The sequence below is a fragment of the Penicillium citrinum genome, assembly GCF_028827155.1.
Source record: "Penicillium citrinum strain IBT 23319 chromosome Unknown utg000002l:1.0-3833315.0:1.0-3834789.0, whole genome shotgun sequence".
Taxonomy (NCBI): Eukaryota; Fungi; Ascomycota; class Eurotiomycetes; order Eurotiales; family Aspergillaceae; genus Penicillium; species Penicillium citrinum.
In genome coordinates this window covers 3,658,811-3,678,992 of record NW_026622687.1, presented here as the reverse complement: position 1 = coordinate 3,678,992, position 20,182 = coordinate 3,658,811, and the positions used below count along the sequence as shown (strand labels likewise).

The following is a 20,182-nucleotide window of genomic DNA, read 5'->3' as shown; positions in this document are numbered from 1 at the left end:
GGCAGTAGGATATAGAGAGCTCGTGTGTCTTGTATTCTTCATACTTCATGTCAAGTGCTTTTTTTTAGTTCCTTTGTGAAATTCGCCCGCTAAGACTTAATTGCTTAGACCTTAACCTCCTTGAAGCCGTGCTTCCAGACGGTGGCGAAGGGGGTGACACCATCCTCGCGGAAGTCAATCAGGACGTGCCTAGGGATTGTTAGTAGGTGACCTTTGAATAGTGAAAATTGATAAGAAAAATGGAACATACATGGCATCACCGTCCATGGACTGACCCATGAGGACATCGTAGTTGTCGTAGTTGGCGGTGATCTTCTTCAAGGCAGTGGGGGCACCGGACTTGAACTCAGCGATGGCCTCCGCGGGCGCACCGTTCTCCTCCAACTTCTTAAGGACCTTCTTGACGTAGCTCTTCAGGTGAGCCTTGAAAGCATCCTTGGAGGGCTTGAGACCCTCCTCGGGCTTGAGCCAGACAAGACGGAACTGGTCCTCAATGTCGTGGACCATGACGGCCTCACCCTCACCACCAGCCTCCTCGGCCTCCTCAGCGGAAGGGTTGGCACCCTCGAGTTGGAAGTCTTCGTTACCCTTCTTGAGGTACTTGCGGCAGTCGGTCTCCCAGAGGATAGGGCAGTCCTTGGCGGGGGTGATCTTGAAGGTATCGGAGAGAATCTCGTCTCCGGAGATGATGTCCTATTGTCTTGTCAGCAATGAAACTGGGGAGAGAGGCAAGGTATACAGAGGGTATCTGCTAAGTGGGAATCACGACATACCTCGTAGATAATCATGGTGGCGGTTTAAGGGGGAGGAGAGATATATTTCACAAAGAAAGAAAAAAAAAGAAAATGACTGTTAAGGAGAAAAAGGAAAACAAAAGAGAAAAGGAGGGGAAATGAAGTTTTTTTTTTTTAGTGGCGCGCGGTGGGGGAGTTTGTCTTGTTTGCATGAATCACGGGACTCTACACAACTATTTAAGTATATCTATAGTAAATTGACTATGGTAAACTGAAGATATTAGCAGAAGTGTACTAATTTGTTGGTGGGATCTCAAAAATGGCTAGTATTACTAGGACTGTTCAATGCAATTACTCTTCTGATATATACGGTCAACACTGCACTATGTACAGTACAACTCAATTCTACCTCCAGTCGCCCCGCAGTGGCACGGGCAATCTCGGCCCACTCTATGCCTATTGAGCCACTTTGTATAGATAGCATGGACAGCTGTATGTACATAGGGTATGTACATATGTTGTTGACCGCGATGTTGCTGAATCAACTATATAAGTTAACTAGTCATGACTATCACGTTGAGTGAGATGTCAATACCATCTATTATTAAGATAATTAGTTGGTGATGTACTTTACTGCCAGTACTAGTTGACTAGGTACTACAGTATAGTTAGTAGTAACCTCAATCAAGATAGTTAATGACCAATTAATTTCACAACATTGCCAATATCAATGCATCTATATAATGGTATTATACATATGTCACTCTTTTAATACTAGCACTTGACTACATCGTACATTCTCTCTAAGTACATTAACTACTAGTCACGCTATAGTTACAAGTGTACTGATCCTCGCTGTACTCCCAGGCACATACTATTACTACAGCAATCAAATGGGTTATGTCTCTACTTAGTCCATACTAGCAATATAGCATAATATTGAACTCAACTGATTAATTGATAATCTCTCTCTGTTCTATTGTATATACTAATGTTGTATATACTTAACGCACCTGCTAACTAAATGATATACTTCGGATGAATCCGCAGGCTCCCGCATACTCGTATCTTACTGTATTGAATCATCCGTTATCTACTCTCTCACTGAAGACGGCCCGTATTACCGTATTGTAATTGTCACCCTCGCCGCATCCGACTGGCGCCACTTCTTCTGGCGTCTCTCCTAATCTTCTTCGCTTCTTCTTCGTCTTCCTCTCCTCTCCTCTCTCTTTCATCTTCCTTCTTCTAATTAACCATCACTTGACCCTTACTCTCCTTTTCTCATTTATTATCTTGCGGTCTTTCACACCTAATTGTTTTCAAGCTGCTGTTTATCTCAGTCGCGCTTACCAGTCAGCAAAAGCCGGTTTTCCCCACCGATCGCCCTGGGGACTTTTTTCGTCGCCCCATTCGTTTCATTTCCTTGAATAATCTCCTTTGATTGTTTTCACCCCCCTCAGATCGTCTTTTCCTTAATCTTTGTCAACCATCAATATCATCATCCTTTACAATCCCCCTTGAATAGCCATTTTGGCTTCTTTAATTCCGATTTTTCGCGTCCACTATGGCTGCCAACGCCTCGGTCGCGTTTGACCTCCCTCCATTACCCAGCTACACACTATCAGTGCGACAACCCGTCCTTCCGCCCATTTCCGACAGTCTGCTCGCCTTGATACTACCGATTGTCGCTTACTGGGCTTTGTCCGGTGTCTATCACTTCTTAGATGTGAACGATTACTTCGCAGAATACCGTCTCCATACTCCCGCCGAGCTTTCGAAAAGAAACCGAGTTACTCGATGGGAGGTCGTTCGCGATGTTGTCCTGCAACAAATCATCCAGACGATAGCCGGCTACTCAGTCGCTTATTTCGATCCTATCGAGATGACCGGCATGGACGATTACAATGTGGCTGTTTGGGCCCAGCGCGTTCGCATTGCCCAGCGCGCAATCCCCACGATTTTGACGGTCTTGGGTGTTGATGCCGCGGGTCTAGCCAACTCGGTCTCAAAGAACGGACATAGCATCCTGGCCGGTGCCCTAGCCGGTGGTTCTTATCCAGGCATGGTCCAGTCAGTAATCCTAGACAATGGAGCTGAAGTTACTGCCCCCGCCTTTGCTGGTTGGGAAATGGCATTAGCCTCTTTCGTCTACTGGTACTTTGTCCCAGGACTACAATTCCTTCTGGCCATTTCCATCGTCGATACCTGGCAATACTTCCTCCACCGGGCCATGCATCTAAACCGTTGGCTCTATGGTGAGTCCATCCGGCGACTTCCGGATTCAAGAAATGATGGCATGCTAACTCGATCGATAGTCACTTTCCACTCCCGTCACCACCGCCTGTACGTCCCTTATGCCTTCGGTGCTTTGTACAACCACCCTGTTGAGGGCTTCCTTTTAGACACTGCTGGTACGGGTATCGGATTCCTGGTCTCTGGAATGACGAACCGTCAAGCCATGTGGTTCTTCACTTGCTCCACCATTAAGACTGTTGATGACCACTGCGGCTATGCTTTCCCTTGGGACCCCCTGCAGCACTTCACCTCCAATAATGCCGCTTACCACGACATTCATCACCAAAGCTGGGGCATCAAAACCAACTTCTCTCAGCCTTTCTTCATCTTCTGGGACAGACTACTGAACACCCAATGGAAAGGAGAAGTTAAACTTCGCTACGAGCGCGCACGGGAGAACGCCCAAAAACAAGTCAACATTGAAACGGCCCAGGCGGCTGAGGCTGCTGCTAATGCAAAGACCTCCACCAACGATGAGCGAGAGCCCCAGGCCGCAGTGGTTTCCACCGAGGGACCGGCCACTCGTACTCGCTTGCGCCGCAAGACGGTGGACAGTCTCAAGGGCCCTAGCCATGGAGTACCCGGCAGCGTGTTGCACAATTAAAGTCGTGATGAATTTGGATATCTGTCGTTTGGTCATTGCATTGCCCTATTTTGGCGTTCTCGGAGCTGCTGGTCATTTCTCGAGATTGTGATGTTGATTTTTTGCTTTCATGTATATGGGGTTCTGCACCCTTGTGTATCAATACCATGAGAATGTGTCACCTGTCTTGCTTTTTGCTGTACATGGCTTTTTTTTCCCTACTACTTCTTCCGAGCTACTGTTAATAATGTTTATTCTTCTGGAGATTGACTTATGTCATCAGATTCAATTCATGCAATTACACCAATCTCAAATTTGTGTCTACTTATTGCTACACAAAGGATCGCGATACTGTCTCAAATCATGTTCTGTTGATCACATACGAGACTCCAAGTTGTCTCCGCCACTGACTTTGGCCCATTCCCCGAAATTGCCTCCTTGTTCTGCTCTTCGTCCAATTCAGTACATTCGTCGTCCAACCAATCGCTATCAGAGCCGTCCTTATAGCCTGAGTAGTTCAATCTGGAATATTCCGGCATGGGCTGCTTCCCGAAGGGTACACGCCTGCCCGTCCGATTGGTGTTTGCCCTCGAGATACCTTCTGGCGGTATCAGACTGCTCAGATCCATTCCAGCAAAATGCTCGCTAATACCATCAATTTCATCACCTGTTCGGCTTGTCAGCAATGACTTCTCTCGGGCTTGCACTTGAGCCTTACTAGATGTCATGTCATAGCTCTTTTTATACTTGAGTGGCGAGACCATCGCTTCTGGGACTGGCGCCTCACAAGAATATGGATCTTTTACTCCAATGTTTCTATACATCTCCACCAGCTCATCGACCGCGTCAGCGCCAACGTCCATGTTTGCATCTTGTGTCCCATCCCTTTGAGTTTGCGATTTCCAATGTTGATCGTCGTCACCTCCCCAGATATCCGCAGAAGGCGAAGAAGAACTCGAGTCCTTCGATGACTTATGCTCTTCGATCTGCCTCAATGGAGCCTTCCACTTTGATTCACGGCGATGGTTCTGCTCGGCCGTTGCTTCGTCATTGCCGGATCGGTGGTGCTTACGGCGGGGGGCCAACCCTCGCTTCTGGAATTCAGCCCTTGTGCAGGCCTTACGAGCAGCCTTCATCCCGAAAGCAAGTTGATTCGAGATATTATATATCTGCTCCGCTTCTTCTTCCCTGGACTGGTTAATACATTCATCAACAAACCCCATCAGTGTCCGTGGACGATGATTCTTTCGTGTTCGCGTCCGACTCAAAATCACCACTCGCAAGTTGCGCAACGCATCCATGTCAGACGCCACACGCGCAAGCATACAAGCCCGGCATCCGTTAACCTGATAAGGCCATCCGTTAGGAATCGGTTCTGGTGTAGACCCGGGCTTTGTCCACATTCCTTTGATCGCCCGCAGCCGCCGTAAGACTTCCGCTTCAACCGGATGACATAGTTCAGGCCATTGTTCGAACAAGTGGAAATGCTGCGTCACTTCCATCTGGACAAAATTGAATATATTTGAAATCACATCTGCGTTCAGTCGCGAATGTAATTCGCAAAGGTCTGCAGGGAGATTCTTGAAACTAAGCGATAGCGGCCGGCTTCGCCGCAGGCGCTTAGGGAGATTCTGAATCAGATTTTCAATTCGTGGAATGTATTCAGTCTGCATCACACCCGTGTTGTCTAGGTGCAGAACCTGTGTTAGCTTTCTGAGTTCGCTCCGGTCTAACATATCGACTGACCCCGGGTATGATTCAATGTCTCTGTGGCGGCGCTGGCTGGCTGGCATGGTGAATCGTTTGAATCCATCACGAACGTCACCAGTGGTCTCATTTTGGCTCATTATTAGGTTAATTCGCTCGATCTCTGCGTTTGTACTATTGTGATGTGAGAATATCTTGGTGTTCTGAAATTGGCACGGCTTCAGTGTGTGCTGAGCAGAGCAGGGACAGCTTGACCTTTATAAAGTCAGATATTTGAGATCTTGCTTTGTCTGGCTTATGCCTTTGCATCAAAGCAATCAATATTGCTATAGTCAATTTCATTTTTCAGCTACTATGCCTAAACCTGTTGGCTACACGTGCCATCTTTGATGCAGCGGACTCGAGTCATTGTTCGAGATCAAACATGTCTCACCTCCATCAAGGATTCGAATGGTTTTTGATATTTATGATTAAGTCTCTAAAACATCCTTCCTTTTCTCTCTTTACCATGTAAATGAGTACAATCATATTCTAGCTCCTTGAGACCTTTGTCTTCAAGTTCTCATGGCTAAACTTAGAATGTCTGTCTCTCCTCAACATTCCAGCCTCAAAAGAGCTTACAGCACCTTGCACATTCAATGATCTTGTTATCCCACTCGAACCTAAAAGCAGGGAAGGACCCATTCACAACCTCGACCCTCCCATCGCCATCATGAAGTTTGATACCCAAGTGTTTCTTGTCCTTGGCATTCTCTTCGTCGGTGCACTCACTGCTTTCAGCTTCCTAGCCCTCGACAAAATAGTACCAAGCATTCTCTTAGAACTTTTGACTGCATACTTTGTGAGTCCTACAATTCTAATGTTAGTGAATTCTTTCCTCAATCAAGTTATAGAGTCTGTAGCCGAGGTACAGAGTGACTTGTCTAGTCTTTACGCAGATATCACAGAAACATCCGCCATGCAACGTATTGTTTACGATCTGATCCTAATCGCTCTTGGTTTGATTAAAATACTTCTCAACTTGGCTATTCTCGAGCTCATCCTGGTCGTGCACTTTTATATTTCAATCTATCAAAGCCATTTTCGTCAGCTTAGTCGCAGTTGATCGTTATGCGCGGAGCTTCTGGAATGAGATGAGTCTTGTTTGCTCCTCCAAATATTGATATTCACTTTGCCAGATCTGGGTACAAGTCTAGTCGTTTTGGTGTATCAGGGGGTGTTATGATGATATTTCCAAGGAAATCAGGGATTCCTATTGGTAAGTAGTATGAAAGAATATGATCTGTCAACAACCTGCCACTGAGATAGAGATTACATTAAGATATAATAAGCATAGACATTATTGATAAGAGACAATCTCCTGCATATTGGATCCATATCTCTATGTAATTCTTCACCATTACCCCGGTAGATCTACATATGTAAATATAAAATAATTGAAATCTGGTCATGTTCAATTGTCGCGTGAACCCTAACTGCATCACATGACAGTCTCAAATGCTGCCTGCTTTTCTTTTCCTGCAAAACCTCAACTTTCTACAAACTCTTCGTATTTCCAGATCACACCCTTCGCATTCTCTTCGGATAGTTGCAGGTAGATCAGGGAAGTTTCAGGGGAAACCATCGTTACACAACCTTGGAGCAGGGAATCTGTCCAACTCCGCGATGCCTCAGATTCGCCTATCCCGACGAGATCCCAGCTCCACCCCGCTGCCTTACACCGCATCTCCATTATTGCTGTTCTGTCGGGATATCTCGCTGTTTCTGCGATATATTTGGGCTATACCGGGTATCCTACTACCCCTAAACCTCGGGCAGACTACTCCTTTGGATGAACTATATCCTTCACTTGGCGGCCTAGTCTCTTTCTCTGTCCAACTGGCCCTAACAATCGCCCAAATCGCTTTCTTGATCTCGATCCCAGTCTTGCTACTACTTCTGCTTCCTACGGCTTGGATTATTGCTTATGTATTTGCTGGTTTTGCACTCAACTATTTGATATGCCTGAAACTCCTGAACGGAACGGAGAGAGTGTTGGTCTCTCAAGTTCCGGTATCCTCACCATCAGACCATGAACGAGAGTGTTGGTTCTTCATTAATGGTGTAGCAAATAGGCAAGTTGAAATCGCAAACATACTCTACTCTTTCATCTGTCTAACTTTAGTAGTAAATACTGGCTCCAGAATAATATCGATCAACTAGCCTACTCTTTTGGTCGCAAGATCACGGGGATTCACAATCGCACGTAAGTATTTTGCCAATTTTCCACAGTCACGAGGCTGATAGAAGATCTTTGTTTGTAGTTCTGGTTTAGTCTTTGATTTGATTGAGTGTTTGATTCAACGTTGCTTCTCCTACGCGACGGGAGACATACGAAGTGCCTATGTGCTACTCAAAAAGCAGTTATTGAGTCCCAGCTGCGACAAAGTGGTGATAATCCTTCATAGTCAGGGTGGTATAGAGGGAAGTATGGTTATAGATTGGTTACTGGACGAATTACCGCAAGACCTCCTTCGAAAATTAGAAGTCTATACCTTTGGAAATGCGGCAAATCACTTCAACAACCCTCGTCAATCCTCCAAGTGCGATCTCATTGTACGCTCTATTCGACATATTGAACACTACGCCAACTCCCAGGATGCAGTCTCCTACCTTGGGGTTCTTCATTTCACAGATGTTCCCAATCGCTATCTTGGACGATTGTTCATCCGTCCTGGTTCGGGGCATATGATGAATCAACATTATCTTGATACTATGTTCACTATGGGGTCAGATCATAGAGTACTAGACTCGAATTCATTCATGGACATGGAAGTCGACATGAAATTGGCCTCTAACGGCTACGATGGAGACTGTGAATTGAGTTTATTGCCAGAGGCAAGCCTCGACAGTCCGACCTCGAAAGATTCTCCCAAATCTCGTGTGCATCGTGTGAAAGATTTCAGTCGTCTCTGGCAGTACCGTAACGGCGGGTCTCCAGATGAGAATCCGTCACTTTTGGATTGATAGAGAAGGGTGAATATTGGCCAAATTGACATTTTTCAGTAGTGAATACTTGTGCCCATCCTCGAACGAGACACAAACTTCTTGTCTATACCAAGTACTAGATGCTGCTTTCAAGATCGGTTGTGGGCATTTCGATCGTTGCAGCCCATTGCAGGCCGCTTATATATGGAAATGGAGGACTTGACAATTCATTGCGGGTTATATCCCCGGACATGTATCATACTACATGAATAAAAATGACTTTTTCAAGGCTGTACATATATTCAAGTCCACCGATACAAGGTGGAACAGCAGCAGCCAAGCCGAATTGGCCTGGTCTGCAACCATAGAGATATAAAATGTGTATACTCGAAAAGCAAAAGAAACGCCCATCGCCGTGCAATGCAAGTGAAGGTATATGAAAAAGAATCAAGGCCAGCTTTTTTAAGCCTTACCCTTCTTCTTATCCTTCTTCTTCTTTTCAGGGCCTGCTCCTGAGGCCTCTCCACCCATACCGGGCATTCCAGGCATACCGGGCATGCCAGGCATTCCGGGGATTGAGGGCATTCCAGGCATTCCACCCGCACCCTGCATCTCGGCCATCGCTTCCTTGAACGGGTTGTCACTGACGCCGCCGCCGCTGTAGGCGGGCGAGTGAATGGGGAGGATCTTGCCAATTTTCCAACCACGAGGGGCAGGGGGCGCATCGGGCAGCTTCTCCGGCATGGGGAGGCCGCGAATCTGTAATCGGTACGGGGACTTCTCGTTGGTCGGATGGGCCTGAAGATATTGAGCGACGAGTATATAAAGATGGTGCTCTAAAATCGCAAATTGTCAGCTTGTCAAACAACCTCCCCGAGATGAGGGTTTCCGGGGGCGAAGATGGAAACGTACTGTTCTTGATCTTGGAGTTCATAGATTTGCCATCTTCGTTCTTAAGGAGTACGCGCACTCGACCTGGGTTCGCCCAATCCTTAGGGTGAAGCTTTTCCGGTTCCAATCCAGCTTGCAATCCCAACATTTGCACAGCATCGACGATATCTCGGGCTAGAGGATTCTCGACTGCCAGCTCAGATCCAACCTTACGTCCCTCCGCACGAGACCGGGTCTTATCGAAGTAGATTGGATAAAGGCATTGATAATGTTTAGGGATCTCGCGCGTAGGTTCGGGCACCTGGTTCATCGGCTGTGTCTGCGCCGGTCTTGGTGGAAGGTTGTTGGCCTGGCGTGGGGCAGTAGGAGCAGCAGCAGGTTCAATGATAACATTATCGGAGAATGAAGAATCAGATGGCGCAATCTCCTCAGGATCAGAGTCAGACAATTCCTCGACTCGAGCGTTGCGCGACATATTGGGTGTATCTCGTCGGTGCGGAGGGGTTGGTTGAGTTGGTTTTGTGGAGGTTTCGGCGGAGGAAAGAACGTTGAAAGGCGGAAGGGCGGAATTGGCCAGTTGGTGGGAGAGAAGTATGAACACGATTAATATATGTATTAATTAGCAATGAACTATGTTCTACTTCTGATTATGATATTATTGAATTTGATCTGCTCATACAAGTACAAAAGGATATATATATATATATATATTCATTTCTCTAATTACTGATTAACCTGCACATCCCCTTGTTGCAGTGTTAAATTGGCTCTTTTCACCATCTCGTCAACCATCAGCTGGCTCGCCCCCATATATTGAGTAGGATCACAGAGTCCCACTAATTGTTCATCCGTAAGAACGCTTGTCAAAGTTTTTGACTCTCTCAAGACTTCAAGTAATGTCCGGTCATGTTCAATGGCGGATTTGCAAGCTTCATAGACCTCATCATGCGCCTTTTGTCGTCCAATATGAGGTGCCAAAGCCATCATTACCGCTTCACCCACAATCAAACCCTTGGTCGAGTGAAGATTCCGCTCCATTGAGTCTACCTTCACGACTAATCCATCCAGAGCAAAATTGGTCTGGTGAAGTGCCCCCACGGCCGTCACAAAGGCCTCTGGAACAGCCACCCATTCAAGATGCCAGGGCCCAGAGGCTCGCTCAAAATCAGTAATCATCGCATCTAATCCAAGTGAGGCATTGGCCCGTAGCATCTTCGATGCAGCAAGTATCACCTCACTTGAAATAGGGTTCCGCTTCTGTGGCATTGTAGATGAAGCACCGCGATGAGGAACAAATGGTTCCGATATTTCGTCGAATTCATTCGAGGACATAATCATCAGATCCAAAGCTATCTTTCCTAGTGTTCCGCCAACCAAAGCTAGGAAATTGGTAATTTCGGCCACATTATCTCGCGCAACATGCCAAGTGATAGCCGGGTTTTGCAGGCCCAATTCGAGGGCGAGCTGCTCTCGAACCCTGGGGCCTGTATCGTCAGAGCCGAGGGATGCAATAGTTCCTGCTGCTCCACCAAATTGCACCAATAAACATCTCTGTTTAATTTCTTCAAGCCGATCGATGTGACGAAGAACACCAGAGAGATAAACTGCACATTTATACCCAAAGGTACAGGGCAGGGCATGTTGAAGATGTGTCCGACCAGCCATTGGGCTAAACGTATATCAGCATCAAATTTGAGATCAAGATGGAGATAAGATTTCAACGTACGTATCTCGATGGGTGCTCGCTAGTCTTGTCAAGATCTCTTTCAAGGCTACAAGTTCTCTTTCCACGAGTACCAGTCCGCGTTTGATTTGCAACATGGATGCATCATCCATGATATCCTGCGTTGTCGCACCCCAGTGGATAAACTTAGATGTCTCATTTGGTGTTATCTCCACGAGTTGACAGACTAAAGGAAGGACTGGGTACCCAACTATATCTGTTTCCCGAGCAAGACGATCATAGCTGGTTCAATTTCGTCAGTATTGTCTTCGGATACCTTCCGAATAGATTGATTGACATACTCGAGTTGGATTCCAGCAAATGTGCTGGTGATTGAGTCTCCAGATTCGGGTGGAATCACACCAGTCTTCGATTGAGCACGAGCGAGAGCGGCCTCAACTTCAATCAAGCATTTAACATATGCATCATCTGTAAAGATGTCGCGGATTTCTTGGGTTCCAAATAGATTCCGGAAGATACGCGAGTCCAGAGCAGAAACAGACATTGCGTAAGATGTAATGCTAGCCTTTCGAGTATTATAAAGTGATAAATAGAATAAATATATGTTCGAAACGAAAGTAATGATCGTTAAATAATTGATTAATTTGACTCCCAGGGCGCGCGGAACAATCGACTACTCCGCAAAAGTGGGGAGGGTTTCGGTATAAGCGCTTATCCCGAGACGAATCGACCAAGTGGAGAATTAAATTGTCATTTCAAGACTCCTCCTTGGTGCACGGAGGACTTTCTGCTATATTTCAAATCGAATTATATTTTGATGTAGGGTTTTTGTGTATTGAGTTATAGATCGACGTCCGTGAAACCCATGAATGGCCCTGGCATTTCATAGGCCCAATCCGTCGCGGACACATAGTTTAATATCTCCAGCGCGTCCGTACCCCAGTCTTGCTCATTGAGCATTGTAGATCCGTGGTGAAAAGAGGCATCTTGCAATGATTCGACCTGGCTGGCAGTGATCTGTTCCCTCTGGATGAGTAGTGCTTGTAACAATTTCAACACTTCAATTACGTCAGAGAGAGACTCTCGAGAGCTGGGTTGAGGAGAGCCAGCGGTAGGTAGCTCAAGCATGGCATTATCTCTCTCCAGTATAGATATGCCATGAGAGACCATACGAAGGCTGGTTTCCAAAGATGGGCCTTGCTCGGGTTTCATGGTAGGGGAATAGCATCGGTAATAGACATGCATCAAGGCTGATTGAAACACCGTCCCGGGACCTACCATGCTGAGGTTTCGAAGCCATAATGGAGGACGTGAGTCTTCAAGTAAAATCAAAATAGCGCCAGTTGATCTGGCATTGGCCAGAATACATTCCGAAAACTCGATCGTGCTGTCATCAAATGAAAGGCCCGGTCGGTTGATGAGTACCATTGCAACATTTCCCAGCATTTGAAGCCACATGTTAGATCCTGCAATATCTCTTTTAACTGGACCAGAGGCAGTTTCTGAGAGAGATCCAACGTCAAGGTATATGCCATTTGATCTGAGGTCCTGGGCCCACATTCGTAGATCAAAAGCTAGATCCTTGATCTTGATGGCGCCATTGCGGCGTTTTGTAGTCGTATATAATTTTTCACGCACTCGAGAGAGGATTCTGCCGATGCGCACATATTGGATGAAGACAGAAACCCCCCGTACTTTCTCCGGGAAAAGGATACAAGATATCGGCGGCTTCCAGGCCATGAAGCGAGCAATCTGAAGGTAAATCGTTGTCAACGTCCGCATCGTTGATCAAAGCCGGGAGTCCGTGGCATAAAGACGTCATGCTGGTGAAGAAAGTTAGGGACTAGCTAGTATGGAAGCTCGGTTTGTTAGATGAAAACATACGTATCAAAAACGTAAACAAACCACCACAATCGCTTCCGGAGCTCAATCTCTCCTGGCTTCATCTTGAACCGTCTTGCATGTCGATGAAGGCCCAGTGACTGGGCAAGATTGACGATAAGACCATTGATTCTCGTCATCGAAAGACAGTCCCCACTCAATTGGCTATGAAAAGCGAAAAGTAACAACGCTTGTAAGCTTTTGGTATCTGCTTTCATGGCAACTTCGTTAATATACCCACTAGCCAGGGACGAATACTCTCCGTAATTTGGACTTCTTGGCTTTGAATGCTCTTCCTTATTATCCTGCATATCATTTATGCATAGAATCATCAATAAAGTCATTGCAGTCGTCGAATTAAGCTTCGCCGTAGATTCCAGGGTCTGAACTGTTTCAATAAGATGTTCGATATCTGCAAATACTTCATGCCGTACGAAAACGGGACAAAATGGTTCCCATCGCTTGATAAATAAATCGGCTTGCTCATGGTAGTAAGCCAAAGGATACTCGAAACAACTGTAAATTTGGGCTTGCGCCTGCGTTTGGCCCTGAGACTCATTTTTGTGGCTCTCATGGAGAGGTGGGACCAGAAATAGACGAAAGCAACTCTCTGGGAACCCGCAGGACATATGTAAGGTCTTCTGGCATTCTTTCTCGACAGTAAGAACAAAATGGACCCCGGTGGTTGAGCCAGCAAATCTACCAACACCCCGTTCGTCACGCACCAGACGGCCCATGTGCTTGATCACGTATGCCGGATCATCGCTTGGGCATTGCTCCTGCTTAGACGCCGCGACTATCTGTGATGTCTGGAATGTTCGCAGCTCTAAATCTTGAGGGATACTCTGCTGTTCCTGGCGAGATAAATCTCCCTGCAGGGCTTCATTCTTATCTCTTTCCAATTTGAGCAGCTGCTGACATCTTGCTAATTCTGTCTGAAGTTGCTCCAAACGTTGTTCGTCCGACGTGAATCTGAAATAGATATTGAGCCTCTATAAATTCAAGGTCCATCATGTCACACTTACCCCCGAACTTTAGTCTTCCGTCGCAGAGGAGTAGAAGCCTCACATATATGCCCTCCATTTTCACATCTCCGGCACTGTCGTCGTCAGTCATTTAGGAGCATGGAACAACCAGGACCACAATCATACTTTTGGGAAACTTCCGTCACATTTCAACTTTTTTCTGCAAAAATCAGCCAGTCAGCAAGTTTTCGAGCAGTTGCTGGAATCAGATCTGGTATGCATTACTTTCTGCAGCGATCACTTATTTCTAGTTAGTTACCATGCTGCCATTGCAATTTGGAAAATCCCAAAGATACATACCACGCCTGGCCAATCCGATGTGTCACTGCCGGATTACTCGATTCCGATGGTTCCATGTCCATCTATCCGTCTATTGCTGGCCATGCACTCACTCTTGGTACGGCTAATACTGTATATTGACGCATGGATGAGGACGAGAAGTCCCCACAACAACCGGCGACTGGGGCCATGGCCGAGTTGACCGCCTTCCTCCAATTCATCAGAACGGCGAATTCATATAATCAACAGTTGAGATGGTCCATTTTGGGATTCCTTAGTATCACCTTCATAGAGATAAGCCCAGATTCACTATCTTGGAGATTCCATCGAACTACTGTTTTTACAAAAGGAAGTGGTCTTATCGGGGGAACGTTGAGTCATCCGGCGTTATCGACTCGCACGGCCTACATTTGCACCAGCTAATTGACCCAATTAGGGAGTCGAAGTGAGAAAGTCCCCACTGGCAATATTATTCCGCAGGCTATCTTTCAATCAGCTGCAGGAAGAGGGTGGAAGACATCCACAATCTGTCCAATAGACAGCTCGGCTTCCCCAGACCCGGCATGCCGAACCCACTTGCCCCCGCAATGAATAGCCTCGGGTCTTCGTATAATCCGTGGTTTATTTAAGAGTGTGTCTCCAGCTTCACTGATTTCTCTTCTCCATCATTCTCTATTCTTCAAATCCAAAATCTGCCGATTTCATCAGTACTTAAGATGACAGTGCCCGGTATGAAGCAATTCTTAGTAGTATATCCCCCATCTGTTCACCTATATACTAAACGGTATTTTGCAGAGGTTCATGCTGGGATGTCGAGCGCAGTGCTGCACAGAGATACCCACTTCCTTCCTAAGAAGGCAGTTGGAGGCAAGGGCAGTTACATCTTTCTCGAAGATGGTACCAAATTCCTTGACTCGACTGGAGGTGCAGCTGTATCATGCCTGGGTCATGGTCACGAGGGAGTCACCCAGGCAATTAAAGACCAGATCGATCAATTGTCCTATTGCCATTCTGCGTTTTTTGGTACCCCTGTGACTGAAGAACTGGCTCACTTTTTGACAAATTCTACTGGTGGAAAGCTGTCCAAGTTATTTGTTGTTAGCTCCGGTAGGTGTCAGAATCGTATGTGTTAACCTTCGTTCCTAACTTCATCAAGGCTCCGAAGCTGTCGAAGCTGCCATGAAGCTAGCCCGTCAATATTTCTTGGAGCTTTCGACTCCTCAGCCTCGGCGAACAAGATTTATCGCTCGGCTCCCTTCGTATCACGGTACGACTCTCGGTGCTCTAAGTCTTGGTGGACACGTCCTCCGTAGAGAGCCATTCGAAAATATCATGGCTAAGAATACGTCCCATGTATCTCCGTGCTATGCATACCGTGGGAAGAAAGATGGTGAATCCGATGCCGATTATGTCGCTCGTCTTGCTGCAGAGCTGGATGCGGAATTCGAGCGCGTGGGGTCCGATACCGTATGCGCATTTGTCGCCGAGCCTGTGGTTGGAGCTGTAAGTTGGCAAGGTGGTACGAAGATTGGTAAATTCTGACTGACAAATGACCTTCATCCAGGCTCTTGGCTGTGTCCCTGCAGTTCCGGGCTATTTCCCGGCCATGAAGGCTGTCTGTGAGAAGCACGGCGCTCTTTTTATTCTAGACGAAATCATGAGTGGCATGGGTCGCTGTGGAACCTTACATGCCTGGGAACAGGAGGGTGTTGTCCCTGACATCCAAACCATTGGCAAAGGTCTTGGTGGTGGATATGCCCCAGTTTCTGGTATTTTGATCAACGACTCTATCGTGCAGATCATGGATAAGGGTTCGGGTGTCTTCCGCCATGGCCAAACCTATCAAGGTCACCCTATTTCGTGTGCAGCAGCATTGGCTACGCAGAAAACGATCCAAAAGGAGTCTCTCTTGGACAATGTACGAAATATGGGTTCTTACCTGGAGGAACAGCTTCGTCTGCGATTTCAAGATCATCCGTTCGTTGGAGACATTCGAGGTAAAGGTCTATTTTGGGGAGTGAGTTTCATCCAACCTCGGCAGTCCTAATGACCAATATACTAATTCATGTTTCTTGCAGGTTGAGTTTGTGAAGGACAAGGCTACAAAAGAATCTTTTGATCCCAGCACTCGACTATCGTTCCATATTCAGGAAACAGGGCTGCGGCCAGAATATTCCATCTCTCTTTATGGCTGTTCTGGCACAGTTGACGGCATTCGAGGAGACCACGTTATACTTGCGCCTCCTTATAATGTTTCCAAGGATGAGATTGATATTATTGTGAATGTATTTGAAAAGGTTTTGGGTAGTGTATTGAAGGAACTAAGCTTGTGAATAAATGCGATTGAAAATACATTGAACGACTGGCAATTTGTTGAACTATACTATCGACTAACTTATGAAACGATTGTTACAAGAAGATTTTTTTGGTCCCGACGAAGAACACATTGGGCACCTTTTGAACACAGCTGCCCAGGGACATTTGGGCAGTGATGATACACTATATCATGTTATAGTATAACAAGAAACAGACGCCAAGCTTGGAAGATCGTTTATGTATTGAAATTATGGATGCCTCAATTATCTAACCTGGGTTGATGGGTCCTTTTATCACGATTGAGATATAGTAATGTCCACAAGAGTCGAAGAGTCCCTGGATATCATCTCCAGGGCTCATGCCCAATTCAGACTTCGTTTCTTTCAAGTTGACAAGTAATTTCCATTATCTATCATACACATGAAAAGGGTATAGTTTAACCTTGAGACTCAATGGCCGCTGCCTTCTTCATAGCCGTGACCATTTCTATCTGGCCCTTGGTTAATTCGTCAGGCACCACAACCTCACGAGGCATAGAACTAGCTGCCCAGAGACCGGCAACAGTTTCAACTGCGCGCTCAACAACTATACGCACACGATCGCGGAGCACCGCATTAGCACACTCAACCTCCAGGTTCTCAAGCCATACTCGGGCAACATGCTTGTCAACCTTGATCTCGATACCTGGAATGGGAATACCCAGCGCATGCAAACGGTCTAGTTCAGCCGATTCAATATCGGCAATGCGCTCCTCGTTAAGATCCTCCTCTTTAATACCATCAGACCCCTCGGTTTTGCCCATGGCAAGGTCGGTAGGGACACGCGGTTTTTCGATGGGAGTGATCTCAGAGCCAAACTGGGCTTCGAGCATCATCAAGAGACGGTCAAGGCGTTCGTCAGGACCGATGTTGGAGTGAGGATTTGGCAGAGAGGGTACGTCCTCTTCGTGGTGATGGTGATGATGGTTGTGCTTCGCCGATTCTAATAACTTTGTTAGAATGCATGATAGGAGCAGTGGTGCGATCAAAATTCTAGAATACTCACGTTTTACTGAGGCAGGGCTGCTTTCAACGGTCAGAAGGACGGCCATCACAGCATCGGCAACTCCGTCGTTCATCATATTACCTTCCCATTCTAGCTCGATCTCACGATTTCGGGAATGATATCGAAGAATGACGCATCCCATGATGAGGAAAGTTTGTGCATCCTCTAAAGGTATCTCTTCTTCCGCAGACTCTTTTTTTGGCATTTCCTCTAGTTCGCCATTGGACTCTTCTTTGGTCTCGGCATTTGCTCCCACCCTTTCGATTGCCCCGAAGGTACTTTCAAGGGCCCATCGGATCAGGTCCATACTCGCAGAGCTTAGAGTGAGATGTTGTTTGCAGGTGATTGTCGTAGTTGTCAGACCGGCATACTCTCGGAGATCGTCAGGGGCCATTAATGAAAGGTCGAATCCATTCTGGACCAGAACTCCAGCCATGAGTTGACCATCATCTTGTTCGGATGGAGGAGCGACCTGTGCTAATGTACCAACAACCTTGGCGACTTTGTCCTTCTTAAATGGTATACGAACTTCATCACAGTTCGCTGGGGTATAGACTTTTACTTTGACTGTTTTGTCAGCATTCAGACTGAGCAACTTGGATTTCAGTCGCATCATCTGGTGCTTCTCGCCGTGAACAAGAATCTGTGGCATATGTTAGAAACAAAGGTGAACACTAGGTATCAGTTGTACAAGGACATACCACAACTGGTGCCGCAACCTCCTCAATAAAATTGCGGTTCTCAACGCCATCAACATGGGCTGCAAAACTGATCTCGTCAATGGTGCAACGACGCGGTATCATGACCTTCTGGTCCTCGTCATTGCCACCAGGAACTCTCCCTCTGCCCTGAACAGTCGATACTTTGGACATGACAGCGGGAATCTGATCTGGCTCATTAAGAAGTTGCTTCGCCATTGTGCCCTCCACACTGTAGCCTGTCATGACAACACCGTTCCGCTCGCTTGGAGCCCATCTTTCTAATAACTCCCGACTGGTACCTGTTTGCAGCATACCAGGCGACGCTATCATCACACATCCGCCAACATCCTCAAAGCGCTCTAAACTACGCAGACTGCGGACAAATCGGAAATCCCATGGCCCGGCACTCACGCTTTTGTCGCCGCTTGCTTCGGCCTCGGCCATACGTTGACGGAATAAACGTTTAATATTATCGTTCATTGCGCCAATGTAAGTCTGGTAAACGACCATACATCTCCGGGCCATGTTACCTATATAGTAGATGGGAATTTTCTGTAGTTCAGGATGACGTTCCCAGTATTCATCTAGAATCAAGAGTAGCTCTTGCGCACGTCCCAGTGCAAAGACAGGCATCAAGACTCGGCCTCCGCGATTGAGGACGCCTGTGATTGATTTCATGAGCGCAGCTTCACGCTCGAGTCGCGGAGGGTTGGAGGAAATTCCAAAAGTAGATTCGGTGATCAGAACATCAATCTTGATGCCTTTTGGAACCTCGGCGGGAATCAAATGTCGGTCCTCTTCGCGTGAGTAATCTCCTGTAAATAAGATGTTGAGACCAGCAATTGATACTAAGAACATCGCAGCGCCTAAAACGTGACCGGCCGGGAATGGTGTAATGCGTATGCTGTTTATGGTATGGGTTGTATTGAAGTCGATGGTTTCGATGAGAGGAAGGGTAGAGAGATGGTCACGTTCGGTATAGAGAGTAGTTCGCTGGTCCGACGAAGAGGAAGTATTGCTGACTCGAACATTGTCTTGAATCAACCATTTGTAAATAGCTTTGGTTGCATGTGTCATAAATACTCGGCCCTTGAAGTTTGTTTTACTAAGGACATATGGTAATGCAGAGGAATGGTCAACGTGAAAACTATGAGAGCGAATAAGGTTAGTATACCAGTGTACCATATCGCAACGTAGAATAGATGCGAAACAAAAAAAGCATCATCAATAAACCATATCGAGAGAAACAGTCGATAACCCCGATCCATACGGAAGATGCAAAATACAACTCCATGTCACCGAATGATATAACAAGGCAAAGGTAGTTAGACAATGACACGCTTGGGGTGAACACACTGGCTAATCAAAAGAATGTCGACTGTACTCAGATCGAACTCGTCAAAGAATGGTAAAGCAGAAAATCCTTCTTTCGCAGGATGCATTCCTGCGTCAAGCTTCATGGTGAATAAGTTCACGAGTCAGTCTACTGCTTGAACATCATATTGGAACCATCGAACCCTACCATCACCGTTTTCCCCTTGTATTGGATGATATGACAAGATCGCCCAACCTCATTACCTCCACCTAAGCAATAAAACGCTAGCTCATCAGATGGATCTACCGGCTCATCATCCACTGCCGTCCCCATCGCTGAGGCTTTGCGCTTGGCTGCCATGGCAGCGTTCGTTTCGTTCTTCGATTCGGCCCTTGAGATGATTCGCGTTCAAATAAATCGTTCTATCGGTACGTCTCCGAATATCTCTGCTTAAGTCGCGCAAATTTTCCCAATGATCTGGTAAATTCAAATGCACAACACCGCCATCACCGAGCCAAGATTGAGCATGTCGCAAAAGTTGACTGGTTGAAAGAGAATCCCATCGACTTGCAACAAACGCCGGCATGACCTAAGCTATCACGTGATCAACGCGAATCCGCGGCCGAAAACCTCCAAACCCGCCGGGAGCTCCCTGATTCCCCTCCTCCTCTCAACTCACACGAGAGAACACATCCCTTGTCATCCACGTTGTTTCTATACGTAGAGCGCTTGGATTATTATTTGGATTGGCGCGTGGACT

The 20,182-nt window shown here is 46.6% G+C and overlaps 11 protein-coding genes across 11 annotated transcripts; 3 read left to right on the top strand and 8 right to left on the bottom strand.

Annotated features, from left to right (window-relative positions):
• Positions 1–104: 104 nt before the first annotated feature.
• On the bottom strand, positions 105–788 carry N7469_003194 (translationally-controlled tumor protein; the record flags this gene model as incomplete). Its single annotated transcript, XM_056642114.1, has 3 exons — positions 105–189; positions 251–693; positions 774–788. 3 exons carry the CDS (start codon positions 786–788, stop codon positions 105–107), a joined length of 543 nt encoding a protein of 180 aa, XP_056504608.1.
• A 1,510-nt stretch (positions 789–2,298) lies between these two features.
• On the top strand, positions 2,299–3,633 carry sur2 (sphingosine hydroxylase; the record flags this gene model as incomplete). The annotated part of the gene is made up of 2 exons (XM_056642113.1): positions 2,299–2,989; positions 3,050–3,633. The coding sequence occupies 2 exons, from the start codon at positions 2,299–2,301 to the stop codon at positions 3,631–3,633; spliced, it is 1,275 nt and encodes a 424-aa protein (XP_056504607.1).
• Positions 3,634–3,968: 335 nt separating this feature from the next.
• Positions 3,969–5,459, bottom strand: N7469_003192 (uncharacterized protein; the record flags this gene model as incomplete). The annotated part of the gene is made up of 1 exon (XM_056642112.1): positions 3,969–5,459. The coding sequence occupies one exon, from the start codon at positions 5,457–5,459 to the stop codon at positions 3,969–3,971; it is 1,491 nt and encodes a 496-aa protein (XP_056504606.1).
• Positions 5,460–6,984: 1,525 nt separating this feature from the next.
• N7469_003191 (uncharacterized protein) lies at positions 6,985–8,325 on the top strand (the record flags this gene model as incomplete). The annotated part of the gene is made up of 3 exons (XM_056642111.1): positions 6,985–7,433; positions 7,487–7,564; positions 7,623–8,325. The coding sequence occupies 3 exons, from the start codon at positions 6,985–6,987 to the stop codon at positions 8,323–8,325; spliced, it is 1,230 nt and encodes a 409-aa protein (XP_056504605.1).
• A 423-nt stretch (positions 8,326–8,748) lies between these two features.
• Positions 8,749–9,652, bottom strand: N7469_003190 (signal recognition particle subunit SRP19/SEC65 family protein; the record flags this gene model as incomplete). Its single annotated transcript, XM_056642110.1, has 2 exons — positions 8,749–9,122; positions 9,199–9,652. 2 exons carry the CDS (start codon positions 9,650–9,652, stop codon positions 8,749–8,751), a joined length of 828 nt encoding a protein of 275 aa, XP_056504604.1.
• A 248-nt stretch (positions 9,653–9,900) lies between these two features.
• On the bottom strand, positions 9,901–11,405 carry N7469_003189 (Fumarate lyase; the record flags this gene model as incomplete). The annotated part of the gene is made up of 2 exons (XM_056642109.1): positions 9,901–10,728; positions 11,178–11,405. 2 exons carry the CDS (start codon positions 11,403–11,405, stop codon positions 9,901–9,903), a joined length of 1,056 nt encoding a protein of 351 aa, XP_056504603.1.
• Positions 11,406–11,701: 296 nt separating this feature from the next.
• N7469_003188 (uncharacterized protein) lies at positions 11,702–12,643 on the bottom strand (the record flags this gene model as incomplete). Its single annotated transcript, XM_056642108.1, has 1 exon — positions 11,702–12,643. One exon carries the CDS (start codon positions 12,641–12,643, stop codon positions 11,702–11,704), a length of 942 nt encoding a protein of 313 aa, XP_056504602.1.
• An 86-nt stretch (positions 12,644–12,729) lies between these two features.
• N7469_003187 (fungal specific transcription factor domain-containing protein) lies at positions 12,730–13,858 on the bottom strand (the record flags this gene model as incomplete). Its single annotated transcript, XM_056642107.1, has 2 exons — positions 12,730–13,734; positions 13,811–13,858. The coding sequence occupies 2 exons, from the start codon at positions 13,856–13,858 to the stop codon at positions 12,730–12,732; spliced, it is 1,053 nt and encodes a 350-aa protein (XP_056504601.1).
• A 997-nt stretch (positions 13,859–14,855) lies between these two features.
• On the top strand, positions 14,856–16,379 carry N7469_003186 (uncharacterized protein; the record flags this gene model as incomplete). The annotated part of the gene is made up of 4 exons (XM_056642106.1): positions 14,856–15,153; positions 15,203–15,549; positions 15,611–16,063; positions 16,125–16,379. The coding sequence occupies 4 exons, from the start codon at positions 14,856–14,858 to the stop codon at positions 16,377–16,379; spliced, it is 1,353 nt and encodes a 450-aa protein (XP_056504600.1).
• Positions 16,380–16,798: 419 nt separating this feature from the next.
• On the bottom strand, positions 16,799–19,567 carry N7469_003185 (CPSF3/YSH1 family MBL fold metallo-hydrolase; the record flags this gene model as incomplete). The annotated part of the gene is made up of 3 exons (XM_056642105.1): positions 16,799–18,049; positions 18,108–19,254; positions 19,464–19,567. 3 exons carry the CDS (start codon positions 19,565–19,567, stop codon positions 16,799–16,801), a joined length of 2,502 nt encoding a protein of 833 aa, XP_056504599.1.
• Positions 19,568–19,590: 23 nt separating this feature from the next.
• On the bottom strand, positions 19,591–19,782 carry N7469_003184 (Pre-mRNA 3'-end-processing endonuclease polyadenylation factor C-term; the record flags this gene model as incomplete). The annotated part of the gene is made up of 1 exon (XM_056642104.1): positions 19,591–19,782. The coding sequence occupies one exon, from the start codon at positions 19,780–19,782 to the stop codon at positions 19,591–19,593; it is 192 nt and encodes a 63-aa protein (XP_056504598.1).
• Positions 19,783–20,182: the final 400 nt, after the last annotated feature.